The following is a 17964-nucleotide window of genomic DNA, read 5'->3' as shown; positions in this document are numbered from 1 at the left end:
TAGAGTTATTAACCAAAGCAATTAGACAAGAAGAGGCATTTGAGTGGGTGAAGAAGAATGAAAACTATGTAAAAGTGCTCTGATAACATGTCTGGAAAACTCCAGGGACTCAAAGATGAAATCAATTCAAGCAATAAAAGAATTCAGTGGTGTAATAATACAAAAATTACTGTTAAAAAAATCAATAGCCTTCATATACACAAACACCAACAGAGGGCATAAGGGTAGGAAAATACTCATTTACAATAATAATAAAGGAGATATTTCAGAATAAGTTAAACAAGAAATGTGCAAAATCTGTATGAGGAAAAATTTTAAATACACTAGAAGAAAATGAAGACCAACAAATGGAAAGACAACATTCACTATTCTTGGATGGGATGACTCAACATTATAATGATACCAGTTCTCCTTAGGATAATTTATAAATTCAATGCAATCTCAATAAAAATACCAGCATGCTATGTTATGGCATATACAACTTGATGCTAACATTCATATGGAAAAACAAACATGTAAGAATAGCTAGGAGGGACTTCCCTGGAGGTCCAGTGGTTAAGACTCGATGCTTCCACTGAAGGGGGCATGGTTTTGATCCCTGGTTGGGGAACTGATACCTGCACGCTGTGCAGTGCAGCAACCCCCCCCCCCCCAAAAAAAAAAAAGAAAAAAAGAAAGTTAGGAAAACATTGAAAAAGAAAAACTGTGAGAGACTAGGCTTATCAGGCATTGGAATGCACTATAAAGCCCTCATAATTAAAGCATGAATAGGCAACCATATCCGTGGAATAGAATAGGAAGGTCAGAATGAGACCACATGTGTATAATTTAGTATATGACAAAGATGATATCTGAGACCACTGAGGTAAAGGTTAGCTTTTTAATAAATGGTACTAAGTTAACTGGGTAGCCATTTAGAAAAAGATAAGATTATATTCATTTTGTAACCAGATGGGGGAGGGCATCCCCAAAGAAAGGGAACGAGGCATGGCTTTCTTGATATAAGAGAAGCCATTTTTGGCCGAAGCCATTTTGTGATCTAATTGTGGCCATAATGCTTGTCCTTGAACAAGTTTCAATAATTAATGATCTTAAGGGAATAAAGGAATGCAGAAACATTGCCTGTTATTGGCAAGAGAAGTAACAATAGCAAAGATAAAATAGTTGTAAAGATTCCCAGTTCTGTTTCAAAGGTAAAGATTAGCCTGAAGTGCTCAGCTACCAGATCAACTGGAACCTAAGGGATGATGATGTTGACCTTTTCAAGCTTGGACTCTGCCAACCAACCAAGCCCCTTCATGAATATGCATATACCAGCCCAAACCCATTCATGAATATGAATATACCCTTAGCTTAAAACTTACCCAATTTTGTTGTTTGGGGAGACACTGCTTTGGGAAAGATCACCAGTGTTCTCCTTACTTGCTGCAAGCTGTAAATCCTTCTTTCTCCCGATCTTTGGCTTGGTAGTGTCTTTTGATTTCACACCCACCAAAAGGTGAAACGAGTTTTTGAGTAACAAATTCTCACAACAAATAGAAGGATAAACTCCAGATGGGTTAAGAATCTAAATGGAAAAAATAAAACTATAAAACTAATAGAAGGAAACTTAAATGAATTTCTCTCTAATCTTGGTGTAAGGAAAGGCTTTCTTAATATTACTCAGAATCCAGAAGCAGTAAAATACAAGACTGATACATTTACCTATGGAAAAATAAAAATTTGAATGACTAAATCAACATAAAGTCAGAAGACAACTGGCATGCTTGGAATATTTGCAACACCCATCTTAGACAAAAGGCTAGTATTCCTAACATATGAACTTTTAAAAACTGAGCAATAAGGGACCTGATCAGAAAATGGGAAGTAGACATGAGAAATTCAAATTAAAACTACATGGAGATGTCATTGTTTACCTGTCAGATTGGCAAAAATTAAAAAATAGGACAACACATTCTGTTGGCGAGGCTGTGGGGAAACAGGCTGTCTTACACATTATTGGTGGAAATGTAAATTGTTACAACCTTTCCGGAGGGATATTTGGCGATACCTAACAGAATTACATATGTACTCAGCTTTCAACCCAGCAGGTTTACCTTTAGGAATCTATCTTGAAGATACAACTACAGCAATATGAAAACACATTGGAACAAGGTTATTCATTGCAGTATTGTTTGTAATTGCAAGACATTGAAAGAATCGAAATGTTCATATATAGAATGATTGATTAAATTGTGGTACAGTCACATAGTGGAATGCTATGTAAATGTAAAAAGAAAATGAGAGTCTATGAACTGATATGAAGTGATTTCTAGGACATACTATTATGTGAAAAAAACAAAGCCCCAAAAAGCATACGTAGTATGCTATCCTTTATCTAAGAAAGAAGGGAGGGATAAGAAAATATACATATAACTCCTCATTTGTGCAAAAAAAAAATGCAGGAAGGATTAAACCAGAAATAACAAGACTGGTTACCTACAGGGGAAAGTTGGGAAAGGCATAGAAAGAAGGAGGGAATGGAAATAGGGTAGCATTGATGAGGAGGGAGTGACGCTTCTTTGAGTATGTCTTCTTGTGTGTCTCTGTCTCACAGAACCATAGTAATGTTTCATATATCCCTGAAAATAAACAGTTAAAACCAATTAGAATGTGGTGGAGGGGGAACCCAAAATGAAATGGAAACACTGACAAATGAACCTAACAGTATTACAAAAGAAAAAAATAACTACGCAGAAGGGTGGGGAAAGAAGAGAACAAGCCTAAGAAACTGTGGAAAACAGTGTATTGACTGGATTCAGTAAGGCTAAGGAAAAAACCCCACTGTACATAAATGCTGTAATCTATTGAATAGTTAGTAAAAGTGTTTCTTTTCTTTTTTTTTTTTTTAGTAAAAGTGTTTCTTAAAGAGGAATGGGTTAGCAACAACTTTGTATATATACTAGAACTGAACAAGTAAGTAAAGAAATTGTAGACAGGGATCCACTGATAGATGCTAAAATTAGTAGGTGGAAGTTTGGGAAGAAATAGCATTGCATAGTCTCAAAGTATCTTACCAAGGTAGTTATCCACTTACAAGGAGAAAAATAACTTTACAGTAAAGAAACTTGGCAGACACCAACTTAACTGGGTAATTAAGATGAATTAAGATGAATATCATGATATTAAGAATATCATGAATTCCTTGCTGTGTTGTATTGAAAGGGACACAGCATAATTTTTGTGGTATTCTTGCCAAAAATTCATAACCTCACTTCAGTCATGAGGAAACATTGGAGAAACCCAAACATTGGAGAAACCCAAATGGAGGGACATTCTACAAAGTAATTGATCAATACTCTTCAAATGTGTCAAGGTCATGAATGACAGGAAAGACTGATAACTATTGCAGACTGGAGGAGACTAAAGAGAAATAACAACTAAATGTAATGTAGAATCCTGGATAGGATGCTACGTAGAAAAAGGATATTAGTGGGAAAATTGGTAACATTTGAGTCAGATTTATAGTTTAGTTCATAATATTTAAGCAGTGTTAATTTCCTGTTCATAATTATTCTGTGCTTATGAAGATATTTACAGTAGAGGACGTAGGGTGAGGAATATAAGAGAACTCCACTATTTTTGCAACTTTTTTGTAAATCTAACATTAGTTCAAAAAAAGTTAAAAAAAGCCATAGATGGTCATCTCAATAGGTACAAAAAAGCTTTTGAAAATGAAATTCAACCCCTGTTCATTGGGAATAGAAGGAAATGTATTTTAAATTCATAAGAAGTGTCTTCTAAAAATCCAGAACGGAAATCCTAATTAGAGAAATATTAGAAACATTGCTTAAAAAAATTAGGAATGAGACTAGGATGCTGCTGTTACTACTTTTATTTAGCATATTTTGGAGATAGTAACTACTGTGAGAAAACATGGAAAGAGAAATTTCCAAAAAGATTGGAAAAGAAGAAATAAAGCTGTCATTATTTATAGATGATGTGGTGGATTATTATGATGATTATTTATAGATTTACAAAGGATCTTTCCTGTCTTAAAACTACAAGCAAATTATTAGAAATAATGGGAAAGTTTAGCAAGATAGCCAGGTATAAAGTTAATATACAAAAGTCAATTGCATTTCTAGAGTGAAGTGACTAACAACTAGTATCACAAATAAAGAAAAGGCACCATTTACAATATTATCATGTGGTGCTAAGTATCTAGTAATAAATTTAACAGTTTCATTTTTAAATGAAAAAATTAAAAATTAAGAGAAATTAAAGGACTAAACGTACTTTGTTCACTGATTGAAAGGTTTAACATTGTGAAGATTTCAGTTCTCTCCAAGTTAATCTATAAATTCAGTAAAAATCCAATCAAAATCCCAATAAGATTTTCATGAAATTTGATAAGATTATTCTGAAAGGTAAAAGAGTAAGTGGTCAAAAGCAGCCTGGGCATTTATTTATTTATTTATATTTATTTTTTTAGCCTGGGCATTTTTGAAAAAGAAAAGCAGGAAAAATAAAAAAAAAGAAAAGCGGGAATAATTTGTCCTCCTAGATATCAAAATTTAGTTTGGACTTATAGTAATTAAAAACAGTATGGTTTTGGCCAGTTGAAGTCAGCCAGTTTTTTTTTTAATAAATTTATTTATTTATTTATTTATTTTATTGGCTGTGTTGGGTCTTTTTTGCTGTGCATGGGCTTTCTTTTTAGTTGCAGTGAGCAGGGGCTACTCTTCGTTGTGGTGCTCGGGCTCCTCATTGCCATGGCTTCTCTTGTTGAGAAGCACGGGCTCTAGGCATGTGGGCTTCAGTAGTTGCGGCACATGGGCTCAATAGCTGTGGCTCACGAGCTCTAAAGCACAGGCTTAATAGTTGTGGCACATGGGCTTAGTTGCTCCGCGGCATGTGGGATCTTCCTGGAGCAGGGATCAAACCCGTGTCCCCTGCATTGGCAGGCGAATTCTCAACCACTGCGCCACCTAGGAAGCCCCAAGCCAGTTTTTAATTTGGGGATTTCTTTTTCTTTCTTTTGTTTTTTTGTTGTTGTTGTTTTTTTGCAATCAGAATCTGATTTTTTTCACTAAATTGTTTTTTTTTAACAGCTTTTATTGAAATATAATTGACATACTAAACTACATATATTTACAGTGTACAATTTGCTATTTTTTTTCTTATTAGTAATATATTTGTGGCAATCCCAATCTTCCAATTCATCTCCCCTCCCCTCCCTCCACTTTCCCCCCTTGATGTCCATGTTTGTTCTCTAGATCTGTGTCTCTGTTTCTGCTTTGCAAACCGGTTGATCTGTGCCATTTTTATGGATTCTGCATATATGCGTTAATATATGATATTTGTTTTTCTCTTTCTGACTCACTTCACTCTGTATGACAGTCTCTAGGTCCATCCGTGTCTCTACAAATGTCCCAATTTCGTTCCTTTTTATGGCTGAGTAATATTCCATTGTATATATGTACCACATCTTCTTTATCCATCTGTTGATGGACATTTAGGTTACTTCCATGTCCTGGCTATTGTAAATAGTGCTGCAATGAACTTCATGGTACATGTTTCTTTTTAGGTTATGGTTTTCTCTGGGTATATGCCCAGTAGTGGGATTGCTGGGTCATATGGTAATTCCATTTTTAGTTTTTTAAGGAACCTCCATAGTGTTCTGCATAGTGGCTGCACCAACTTACATTCCCACCAACAGTGCAAGAGGGTTCCCTTTCTCCACACCCTCTCCAGCATTTATTGTTTGTAGATTTTCTGATGATGCCCTTTCTAACTGGTGTGAGGTGATACCTCATTGTAGTTTTGATTTGCATTTCTCTATTAATTAGTGATGTTGAGCAGCTTTTCATGTGCCTCTTGGCCATCCGTATATCTTCTTTGGAGAAATGCCTATTTAGGTCTTTTGCCCATTTTTTGATTGGGTTGTTTGTTTTTTTGGTATTGAGCTACATGAACTGTTTATATATTTTGGAGACTAATCCTTTGTTGATTAGTTTGCAGATATTTTCTTCCATTCTAATGGTTGTCTTTTCGTCTTGTTTATAGTTTCCTTTGCTTTGTAAAAGCTTTTAAGTTTCATTAGGTCCCACTTATTTATTTTTATTTCCATTATTCTAGGAGGTGGGTCAAAAAGGATCTTACTGTGATTTATTTCAAAGAGTGTTCTTCCTATGTTTTCCTCTAGGAGTTTTATAGTGTCTGGCCTTACGCTTAGGTCTGGCTACTCTTAGTTGTGGTGTGCGGGCTTCTCAGTGCAGTGGCTTCTCTTGTTGTGGAGTGCAGGCTCTAGACATGTGGGCTTCAGTAGTTGTGGCACGTGGGCTCAGTAGTTGTGGCTTGTGGGCTCCACAGCTCAGGCTCAGTAGTTGTGGTACACAGGCTTAATTGCTCCACAGCATGTGGGATCTTCCTGGCCCAGGGATTGAGCCCGTGTCCCCTGCATTGGCAGGCGGATTCTTAACCACTATGCTACCAGGGAAGTCCCTAATTTGGGAATTTCTTTAAAAGATTAAAGTTTAGAAAAAAAAAAGATTAAAGTTGAATCTTTTAATATGAACATTTGAAGCTGCTACATTTTAGAAAGCATATCCCCAAGGACCAAAATGGCTTTTATAAATGTTTTACAGATGTTGTATAGATGTTAATACAATGGAAGGGTAAAGAATGTTTTAAAATAATGAAAATAACATGGTATGTAAATATTTTGTAAGGGATTTGAGAGACAGATGTTGTAGATAGTTCTGGTTTTAAGACTGATCTAGATTCAAGTAAGATTGCTCTAGTTCAGTAATTTCATAAAAATCTTAGGATCTAATTCTGGATAGAGAATATCCCATGGAACCCCTGCAGAGCTTCAGGTTTTTGTAGAACAATGTGAAAAACCATGAGCTAATTAAATAACCTTTAGAGGTTACTTCGAATTTGTTTTTATACTTACATAGGAATTTATATTGCCTTTATTTCACAGGTTACACAAGTTAGTAGTCAAATAAAGTATGTTCTAAGGCTTTTTAAATATGATTTAGGGAAATAGTTAACAGCTGATACATTGAAATTGGAATAAGTCAATTTGGTTAGTTTGGTTTAGGGGTTTTTTGTTTTTTGTTTTTGAAGTTGTTACAACTCATGAGAGTGTTCTTCTGATCAGTATACGTATTGTGCTTTTGTTTCCTCATTACAGTAGGTGTTATAAATTTTACAAACCTAGTCCTGATAATGTGATAGGATATAAATTTATCTTAAATATGATTAAATTAAATATGTAAATCAAAGTTTTAACACAGTGTTTCCATGAAGTAGACTATTTTATTTGAAATCTAAGTAATCAGATGTTTCTGTGCAAATTTTATGAAGCAAGAGTAAGTAAATAATTTAATACTGGGGATCTTTTTCTCCCCCAGACGCTCTTGTAGATAAAGAATAAAGCCCAGAGACACTACGTACAAGTTCAGAGGAGTCATTATTGACAAAGTCAGAATTGAACTCAGCTCCTCCAATTCCAAATGTGCTGAAAATATTGTGAAAGAGGAATCAGGAGGTCTGGTGAATAAACTGGGGCTGTGGCAGGAGATATTTGGAGCTGAATTTTGCTGTAACCTAATTGATCTCCTTATCCCCACTCTTCCCCTCTTTCTCTCATGCATCTTTCATAATGTCTGTTCTTTTCTCTAATGCTGATTATCTTTGTTATGATAAAAAAATTTTTATAAAAATTTGTTTTATAAAATTCATTTAGGAATTGAGTAATCATAATTAGACTTCATGTATCAGGTTCTAAAAGCTTTAGAAAATTTGTTTTTATCTCCACTCAGCTGTGCCAGAAATCTTGATGTCTTCTGCAATCTTTTCTTTACCCTCCACATCTAATTATTTCCTGGATTGTACCTTAGAACTAGTTCACAAATCTATCACCCTTTTCCCCTTCATGAGGTCTTGCCTGGTTTCTAGCCCTTTCATCTGCTGGATGGTCACTAGCCTCCTAAGTGTTCTTCCTACTCTTTCGTCTATGAAAATTGATTCCTCTACATTAAAGCGTCTACAAACTTGGATGGGAAGACATTACATCTTTTTTTCTTTCCAGTTTTACTGAGATATAATTGACATACAGCACTGTAGAATTTTTTTTTTTTAATTTTTAAAAAATTTATTTATTCTATTTTTTATTTATTGGCTGCATTGGGTCTTTTTTGTTGCGTTCAGGCTTTCTCTAGTTGCGGAGAGCAGGAGCTACTCTTTATTGCAGTGTGCGGGTTCTTGTTGCAGTGGCTTCTCTTGTTGCAGAGCACAGGCTCTAGGCACATGGGCTTCAGTAGTTGCAGCACATGGGCTCAATAGTTGTGGCTCTTGGGCTCTAGAGCACAGTCTCAGTAGTTGTGGCGCACAGGCTTAGTTGCTCCTCGACATGTGGGATCTTCCAGGACCAGGGCTTGAATTCATGTCCCCTGTATTGGCAGGCAGATTCTTAACTACTGTGCCACCAGGGAAGTCCAGCACTGTATAAGTTTAAGGCATATGGCATAATGATTTGATTTACATGCATCCTGAAATGATTATCACAATAAGTTTAGTGAACATCTATCATCTCATATAGATATACACAATTAAAGAAATAGAAAGAAATTATTTTTCCTTGTGGTGAGAACTCTTAGGACTTACTTTCTTAATAATTTTCATATATAACGTACAGCAGAGTTAATTATATTTACAAGGTTGTACATTATACCCCAGGTACTTATTTATCTTATAATTAGAACTTTGTACCTTTGACTGCCTTCATCCAGTTCTCCCTCCCCTCACCCTCATCTCTGGTAACAGTAACATATTACCAGGGTGAGTCAAAAATTATCCACACTCTGTCTGTAGAATTTCTACAGCTAGAGTGCAAAAAATTTTTGACTCATCTTCATACTTCTTTGTTTTCACTAATAGGTTACTGAAAAATAGCATTTCCTTCCATATGAGTAAGGTAACAATCCATAGTAATATTATCGATACTTGTGACTTGGTCACCAGTGGAAAGCACGTATATTTTCATGTCACATTACAGTTGTTGAAGATAACTTGAATATCATTTATGCCCATGATACTTTGGCATACTTTGAAATTATAGTAGTTGCTGCATACTCTGCTGTATCTTGTTATTTAACGTTTTAATGAGGCACATGAGTTATCCCCAGTTTTAATATTTTGATTACTGTATTTCCATATAATTGGTTTTACTATCCTATTTCATTTTATGAATTTAAAAATACTATTCTGTAATAAAAAATGTTCTAAATTAGATAATGGCAGTAGTTGCACAACTTTGTGAAATACTAAAAAAAACACTGGATCGTACACTTTAAAAGGGTGAACTTTTATGTATGTGAAATATATTCCAGTAAAGCTGTTAAAATTTTTTATTCTGATAATGGGTCCGTATGCTTTATCAGAATATCAGAAGCATCTAAAGTACATAAAAGATTACCAACCCCTTCTCTTCACCTGGAAATATACTTTCCTTCCCAGTTACTACCTAGAAATCTTTCATTAGGCATTTTTCCAAAATTTGAGCAAGGTTTTCCGAAACCTTGCTCAAATATTTCCTCAGTAAAGCCTCTTCCGGCTTCCCTGGGCAGTTCTTTTAGGTGTGCTCTTAGGAATGCTTACATATATTGCATATACCCTAACCCCAGTGTTGGTTATCCATCTCTAGGTGGGTAATTTCTTCAGCCTTGGGTTCATGTCTTTGTATCCCTAGCACCTGGTATAATGCTTGGCACATAGTGGCTGGTCTGCTGATGAGTGAGTGAATAATGAGGCCTTAGTGTGGCACAAGAAATACATTAGGATGAGAATGATACTGGGAGAAGGAAAGAAGAATCGTTTGTTTTTTTCTGTTGAAATCAGTTAATAGACTCTGCTTTTTAAGAAGTACTTGTGTTTTTTGCTAAGATCTTATTTTTGGTCAACAATCAGTCATTTATTCAAACATATCTCCCTTTCCTTCAGGGAAATTAAATTTTAGTCAGCAAAACTCATCAATCTGTACATTTAAAAATGTATTTTATTGTATGTAAAGTATATATAAAAAATGAGACAAAAACTTGAGACAGGAGAGAAAAACATGTAATTAGCATAAGAACTTAAGAATTAAATAATTAAGCTAACAAGAGAATATTATAAGTAGCACATGCACAAATGCCAAATGAGAGTCAGAGATAAAAGCTAAGTTCAGGGGAAGGAGAAATCACTCAGAGTCTATGGTGGTTGTATTTCTATGTAGTGTTTGGGTGGGTAGAGAGGAGAATGACAACATCGTAGCCAGTGAAAATGGTGAAGGCAGAGGCTTAGAAGTGGGAAAGAGTAAGGCATGTTCTGGGAAAGCCAGTTTGGGGAGTTTTAGAGTATTTCAGAGGAGAAGTGCTAACAGTCTTGAGGAAGCATAGCAATGGTTGGGATAGTTAAGGAAGACGTGATCAAATCAAACTCCAGGGGTTGGGGAACCCATTGGATACAACAGGGTAATGGAGGAGTCAAAAAATAATTGAAATATTGGTCTTGGTTAATTGGTGGAAAATTATATTATTAACAAAATAGATAAGTAAGGGAGCAGGGCAAGTTTTTTGGAGATAGTAAATAATTCCATTTCCATTGGTTAAAAATATCAAGCTTATTTTGGCATCTAAACTAATTTAGAAATAAGCTACATGTTTTATAGAAATGAAATCAAATTTTACATTTAATCACACTTTACAGCATGAAATACAGTTCTAAGAAAATATTGTGTTATCAAGAAGATATAATGTTTTCATCTTTTGTCTACATATCTTTTTTTTCTTTCGTAGATTCCAGTATGATTAGTGGTGTTGTACTTCAAGACTTACTGGCATATGTGTCTTCAAAACATTCCTATCTCAGAGATCTTCCTCTGAGGCAGCCTCAGAAAATGAACAGTATAGAATTTGTAGAATTGGAGGAGCTTCAGCCAGATGTATTAGTCCATGCGGTTCTAAGAGTTGTTGATATCACTATACTGACAGGTAAACATTTTGGGTGCCTCCTTAATTTTAGGTTATAAAAAAATTAAGATACAACAAGGACCTACTGTATAGCACAGGGAACTATACTCAATATTTTGTAATAACCTATAAGGGAATAGAAGCTAAAGAAGAATATATGTGTATGTATATATATATATTTGTGTGAATTGCTGTGCTGTGTACCTGAAACTAATACAATATTGTAAATCAACTATACTTCAATAAAAAAAATTCAGATACAGGACCATCTGAGATACCATTTGGTTTTAGTAGATGTTTATCATTAGACACTCAAGTACAGTATCACATGTAATAGAATAATGCCAACTAAAATATTCCTTTTCCTTTTTCAGAGGCATTATACAGTTATAGAGGACAGAAGCAAAGGAAAGTTATGTTAACAGTGGAACAGGCCCAAGGTCAACATTATGTGCTTGTATTATGGGGTCCTGGAGCAGCCTGGTATCCTCAACTTCAAAGGAAAAAAGGTAAATATACCAAAAAGCATTTAATCTATTTATAGTTAGGTGAATGATTAATGCTCCTGAGCCTGAGACGAAGAGACTCTGGAGATCAGACTACGTTTGAAGTATAATTGATCATGATTAAATATTCTTTTGCAGATTTCTTCTGTTATAATTTTATACCTCCTATAAGCAATTCAGTGATCTAAAAAGTGCTCTGTAATTAATGGTAGCAAAATAAAAGCTTCCGTTTATTCCCAGGCATACTACTTTACCTTTGTAGTGAAGATCTCACCTTCTTTGGATAATGCTGTTTAAAAATTTAATTCTGGAGACGCGTCTACAATTTTTATTTGGCCAAAGTACTCTGATAAGTAAACTTCTCTCTGGTTATAGGGCAGATGTTAGGGGAGTTGCATTAACTCTTTCAAGTCGCAGTGTTACTGTTTAATGAATTACTGTGTTCCAGGTTTTTATTCCAGTTGTTTTAAAAGTGTGGACTATTAGCCGTCCATAGAATGTTCATGTTTAAAGTATGACCCATGATTACATTTGTCTTTAAAGCCTAAGTTAATCATTTATGATGTATTGAATTAAATGGAATTGATGTTTCAGTAAAATAGTATAACATCTTCCTTTTGATATTGCGATATCCTTAAGTTGTAACAATCAGAAACAGTTTAATCACTGGCTTATGGGTTATTTTACTCTGATAAATTAATTCAGAGATTAAGTATGTGACCCATTCTTTTTTCCTGAAAGAGTTAATGTTTCTTTGCAAACTTCTATTTCAAAATAGTTATCTAAAGATCTATCACATTGTCTCTCTTAATCATTAATAGCCCATAACTAGGATTTGAGATAAGTCTGACTTTTGACTTTTATGTTAAGATCAAAGTGACAAATATTTGTTTCGTTGAGAAATCTGACAAACATATGTCAGTGATAGACAAACCATCGTTATTGACCACCATGTCATGGCCAGGAACACGAGTCTACTGCATGCTGAGCAGAATGTAGGTCAAAGGTGTCATTCCAATTATAGTGGAGCTGTAGCAAAGCATATTGCTTCAGGCTTACTATGAATATTCTTTTAAAACTAATAGTTATTTGGTTAATAGAACAGGAATTATAGTTATCTCTAGATAATTTCGTGATATTTAGGTTAATATTGAAAATTTATGAATCCAGGAATTAAGGTGTAGTTGTTCTTTGTTCATTCACTCAGCGTACTTATAATTATTGTTTTTAAGTTTTAATATCCACCTTAATACCTCAAGATCATTCTTTCTGAAATGGGAAAAAATACCAATTTTGAAGAATCATTTACGTAAGTGATTCTACTTTCACAAATTGTTAGCATTCTGTCTATTCATTTAGTATGTCTTGAGGCATTCCTGTATTATTCTCTCTGTACTGGGCCCTGGTTTTACTTGTTCCCAAGGATAACGAACTTACATTTAGGTGATATAATCAGAAATGATCGTCAAGCAGCCATTACTGAATACTGGAGATAACAGTCAGTGTTTTGGAGAAGAAGAATAAGAAACTAATCCCCAATTCACATTTTTTTGAAGTATGTGTTGTTAGTAGGAATTTGATATGCCTCATATGTAGCGAGCATTGGTCACAGTTTAGGTCCTAATGAGGGTGGGCTAGGGACGTAAATTACACTTCTTGGGAATTGGGTATGCATAAAATAAGCTATTCAGAATTAAATGCCATTCCAATGCAATATTCTCCTGCAATCATTTAATAAAAGTCAAATATTTTTAAAATATAGCAGTTTACAATAAAGTACTCTTATGACATTACTAATTAAGTGCAGAGTAATACAAATGATCCCAGCCTTTGTGATTATACTTCATGGAAATCAGTTGTATCTGCATGGAGTTTGATATCCTTTCACACCCTTAATTCATGATTCAGATATAGAATTGTATCACAAATTGCCTCAGTACTAGTCAGTTTCCCTCAGACTTACTAGCTTAACCCGCATTCGACTCCTTTCTGTTACTTGAACATGCCAACCTTTTTCCTGCCTCTGGAGCTTGAATTTACATGTTTCCCCTGCTAGAGTGCTTTTTCCTCCAGCTCTCACATGGATGGCTCTCTGATTTCATTTCCCCAGAGAGGCCTGGCACATAAATATGCATAATCACTGCCTATCAGATCACTCTTTGTATTGCTCTCGTGCCACCTAACACAAACAAATGATCCAGCTTATTTGCTTGCTTGATAATTAACTAAATTTCTCAGTAGGTTGTAAAGTCTGTGAATAAAAGCACCCTGACTCGCTTGTTCACCATTGTATTCCCATCACACAACACTGCCTGTGCTAGTAGATATTTTCTTTGTGAATGAATGAAGAGTAAAATACAGATCAGGGGACTTCCCTAGCGGTCCAGTGGTTAAGACTCTGTGCTTCCACTGCAGGGGGTATGGGTTTGATCCCTGGTCGGGGCACTAAGATCCTGCATGCCACACAGCATGGCCAAAAAAAACCAACAGATCAGGCAGCCATTCAAAATTCCCACTATCTGTAAAGGAGTAAGAGACTCAAGTTTAAGGAGAAAATAACTTGGCTTGTTTCAAATGATAAAAAAAAAAAATCACAAAATTGAAAATGCTGCACATGAAGGTTTTGCAATCCATAGGATGTATTAAGAAATTATTTTTAAACTTGGGCACTGAGGGCTCATAGTTAAAATGAGAACTCTATCGTGGTTAACTTAAACAATTAAGGGGGATATATTGGAAGTATACAGGAGTATCTCGTAGTACATAGGACAAGAGTGATGGCTTTCAGGGGGACTTGGAACTAGGAGCTGGAAAGCTTTTTGGGTCCCAGGCAGCATCTCCATGGATCTGCTTTATTCACTCAGTGTAGACGTTCTCTTCTTCTCAACCTTATGGAAAGCAGATGGTTACTCTGTAGCTCCTATTTTTCTTTTCCTTTTAAGAGACCTATTCCATTTCCAAATTCCCAGCAAAGAGAATCTGATTGTCTAGATTGAATTTGATTCAGTCAACTGTGGCCTGGAGGACAGGGTCAAAAGTACTAGTTGGGGGAATTCTCTGGCGGTCCAGTGGTTAGGACTCTGCACTTCCACTGCAGGGTGCACAGGTTCAATCCCTGGTCAGGGAACTAAGATCCCTCATGCCGCACTAAGTGGCAAAAAAAAAAAAGTACCAGTTGGAATACCTGAGCTTATTTCAGAGGGTGAGGGAACAGTTAAGGGGTTCATTTGTGGTCTACTTTTCTTTTACTGTCTAAATATTTTACAAAAAGCATATTTTATAATTTAAAAATTAAAGCAAATTTTTTTCCTTTTAAAAAATGAGTAGATATTTGGAATATCTAGCTGACAATTTGAGAAAAACGTAAGTATTAAACTTATACTTAATATTTGTGCCAAAATAAATTCCAGGTGCATCAGAAATTCAAATATTTTAAAAAAGAAACAATGAGTACTGGAAGAAAATATAAGTGAACTTATTTGGAACCCAAAGATTAGTAGGTTAAATAAAATGCAACAACAAAAACTTCCATGTATAAAAATCACCATATACAAAATTAAAATGCAAATGAAAAACCAGAAAAAAATTCCATTTTGTCAGAAAATAGTGCCATAAGCAAAAGACAAATACTTGTAAGAATAAATGGGCAATAGATATGAACAGGCAAGTGCCCAAAGAAGAAATTAAGGTGGCCGATAAGTGTATGAAAAAAGTTACTCTTACTAGTAATGGAAGACAGACAAATAAAACAATAATGATAGCTGATTTTTCTCCTAAGAAATCAATAGAGAAGATATGGAAAAACAGCCACTCTCCTAAACTATAGTGAAGATATAAATTGGCAAACATTTCTTTTCTTTTTTTCTAAATGAAGTGTAATTGACTTACAGTGTATTAGTTTCAGGGGGAAAACCTTTCTTGAGGACAATTGACAATGCATATGAAAACCTTAGAATTTGGGATACCTTTGGCGTAATAATTACACTTAATAGGAATTTATTGTGGCTATGCATAAAGATATAGCTAAATATATTTTATCATGGTCCTATTTATAATAGTGAAAAATAAGAAACATGCCCCAAAAGAGAGGATTGCCCTAATAATTTTTTGAGATTTTGGTGTATCTGTGCAATGACATATTATGCAGTATTTTAAAATAATGTAGAATAATACTTAATGACATGTAAAAATATATGTGACATATTAAGTAAAAATCAAACAAATTGAGAATAACTAGACGCCACTAAAATATTAACTGTGTTTATTTTGAGGTGTTAATTATAGCTGCCGTTTATTTCTTTGCTTAGCTTATCTGTGATTTCTAAGCATGTATTTTATAATAAGACAAGAAAGCTATTTTAAAATAGTGATTGGTTTTAAGCAACAGCTTGGAATATACATACTTTAGTTCTTTTTAATGATGCTCTGTGTAGATTTACTGACTTGTTTTAAGATTCTCTACAAAAAAAGCTGTCCAGTGAAAGAAACTGAGGAAACAGGTGAGGTGTGTGAATTAGATTTCTGTCCTGAAGTATGTGGGAAACTAAAAAGACAACTGTCATTAGAAAACTTAGTGCTAAGAGACCTCTTTTTGTTTTGATATAGTTTTAAGTTAAATTTATTAATATAAAGTCTGATTATTTGGCAAGAAGGTCTGTGCTACTGTGGTTCAGAATTATTACTGAGGGAATTAAAAATAGGAGCAACTGAATCTAAATGCTTTTTTTGTTGTTCTGGAAAAAGTAGCTAAATAAGAAAGCTAAGGTGTTGAAAAATCAATGAGTGATACTAATTATGGCAGACGTGTCTATTTCTGTGTCATTATTTAAAAAAATTTTTCCTATAGATAGCAAAATGAGAGCTTGCTACTTTGAAAAGCAGTTGATCATGATAAATTATGACTCTTTAGGAGACCAAGTTATCTTTAGAAAAAATTTGGTTAAAATTATCTCTAGCATTCTTACCTTAATGCTTTAGTACAACATTTATATTTTGCCTTTGTATGTAGATTCCTTAATGTGATGAAAGTTGTATTTAACTGATTTAATCAGGTCAATCTGTTTAATCTGATTTTGAGCCTAGATTATTTCTTTTTTGGTAACTTTTTGTTTTTGTTTTGTTTAAGATTATATCTGGGAATTTAAATATCTTTTTGTTCAGCACAATTGCATCCTAGAGAACCTAGAATTGCATACAACACCATGGTCATCCTGTGAGTGCCTGTTTGATGATGATATAAGGGCAATTACATTTAAAGCAAAATTTCAAAAAAACACACCCTCCTTTGTGAAGATGGCAGATTTAGTGACACACCTAGAGGAAAAGCGTTCGGGTAAGATCTTTTTTTTTCTTTTTTTAAAATAATGTTAACTGTCAACATGTTTTCTTTATTTTTATTTTTTTGGCCGCGTAGGGTCTTTGTTGCTGTGCACGGGCTTTTCACTAGTTGTGGTGAGCTGGGGCTACACTTCGTTGCAGTGTGCCCCACTTCTTATTGTGGTAGTTTCTCTTGTTGCAGAGCACAGGTTCTAGGTGCGTGGGCTACAGTAGTGGCAACACGCAGGCTCAGTAGTTGTAGTTCAAGGGCTCAGTAGTTGTGGCTTGCGGGCTCTAGAGCGAAGGCTCAGTAGTTGTGGCGCACAGGCTTAGTTGCTCCTGAGCATGTGGGATCTTCCTGGACCAGGGATCAGACCCATGTCCCCTGCATTGGCAGGTGGATTCTTAACCACTGTGCCACCAAGGAAATCCCTAAGATCTTTATTTACATAAGATATTGCTAGTTTTAATATAAGCAAAGAAGCTGCCATTTATAGGGAAAATGTATAATTGAATATAAAAGTGAAATATGGATTTCTGTAAGTAGTTGAAACAGATACTAACATCTTCCTAACTTTCTGCCTGCAATCCTTTGAGGTTAATTTGTAATTTTTAGGGATTACTTAAAAATATTTTTTTGCATGTAGTTAAAAGCAGCTTATCATTTAATAAGCCAGAAATAGAAAAATGACTCTAACCAGAATCACTGTTGAGATATTTTATCAAGTTACTAAGCTATCATCTATACATGATTGTTAAAAATTAACATTGATACAGAAATTATGGAATTTACTTACTGCTTTGTATAATGTAATAACATACTTCCTGAACTCAGATATATGTGTGTGTGGGTGTGTGTATAAATTTCATCCTCAGAAGCATACTCCATGGAAGAATGCCTGATGAATTCTATACACATACACAATTTCCATGAACTAAATGTAATTAATATATTTTGAGTGAAGTAGTAAAAGGGAGTATTTTTAGGTTCAGTATGCTATACACTTTGGAATGAAGAGAGTGAAGTAGTGAAAAATAACTAGATAAATTGCTACAATTTTAGTGGGAAATACTTTTCACTAAATTGCATTGGCTTCCTAACTACAGAAATGATGCTAAAAAGATGCTAACTTCTGGTT

General features: G+C 34.6%; 1 protein-coding gene across 8 annotated transcripts in view; it reads left to right on the top strand.

The window, feature by feature from the left end:
* Positions 1-17964, top strand: part of SHLD2 (shieldin complex subunit 2) — a 94899-nt gene that overhangs the window by 53394 nt on the left and 23541 nt on the right. For all 8 annotated transcript variants that reach the window (XR_009053662.1, XM_057734237.1, XM_057734242.1 and 5 more), the window contains 3 exons: positions 10830-11024; positions 11378-11512; positions 16635-16841. Coding sequence is in view for 7 of the 8 variants with exons in the window: in XM_057734237.1 (XP_057590220.1) it covers positions 10830-11024; positions 11378-11512; positions 16635-16841 (537 nt within the window). In the remaining variant the exon portion in view is untranslated. The remainder of the gene's footprint in view (positions 1-10829; positions 11025-11377; positions 11513-16634; positions 16842-17964) is intronic.

The sequence above is a fragment of the Hippopotamus amphibius genome, chromosome 5 (assembly GCF_030028045.1).
Source record: "Hippopotamus amphibius kiboko isolate mHipAmp2 chromosome 5, mHipAmp2.hap2, whole genome shotgun sequence".
In the NCBI taxonomy this organism is placed as follows: Eukaryota; Metazoa; Chordata; class Mammalia; order Artiodactyla; family Hippopotamidae; genus Hippopotamus; species Hippopotamus amphibius.
Note: the sequence above shows the minus strand (reverse complement) of the source record. Positions and strands in the feature narration are given on the sequence as shown.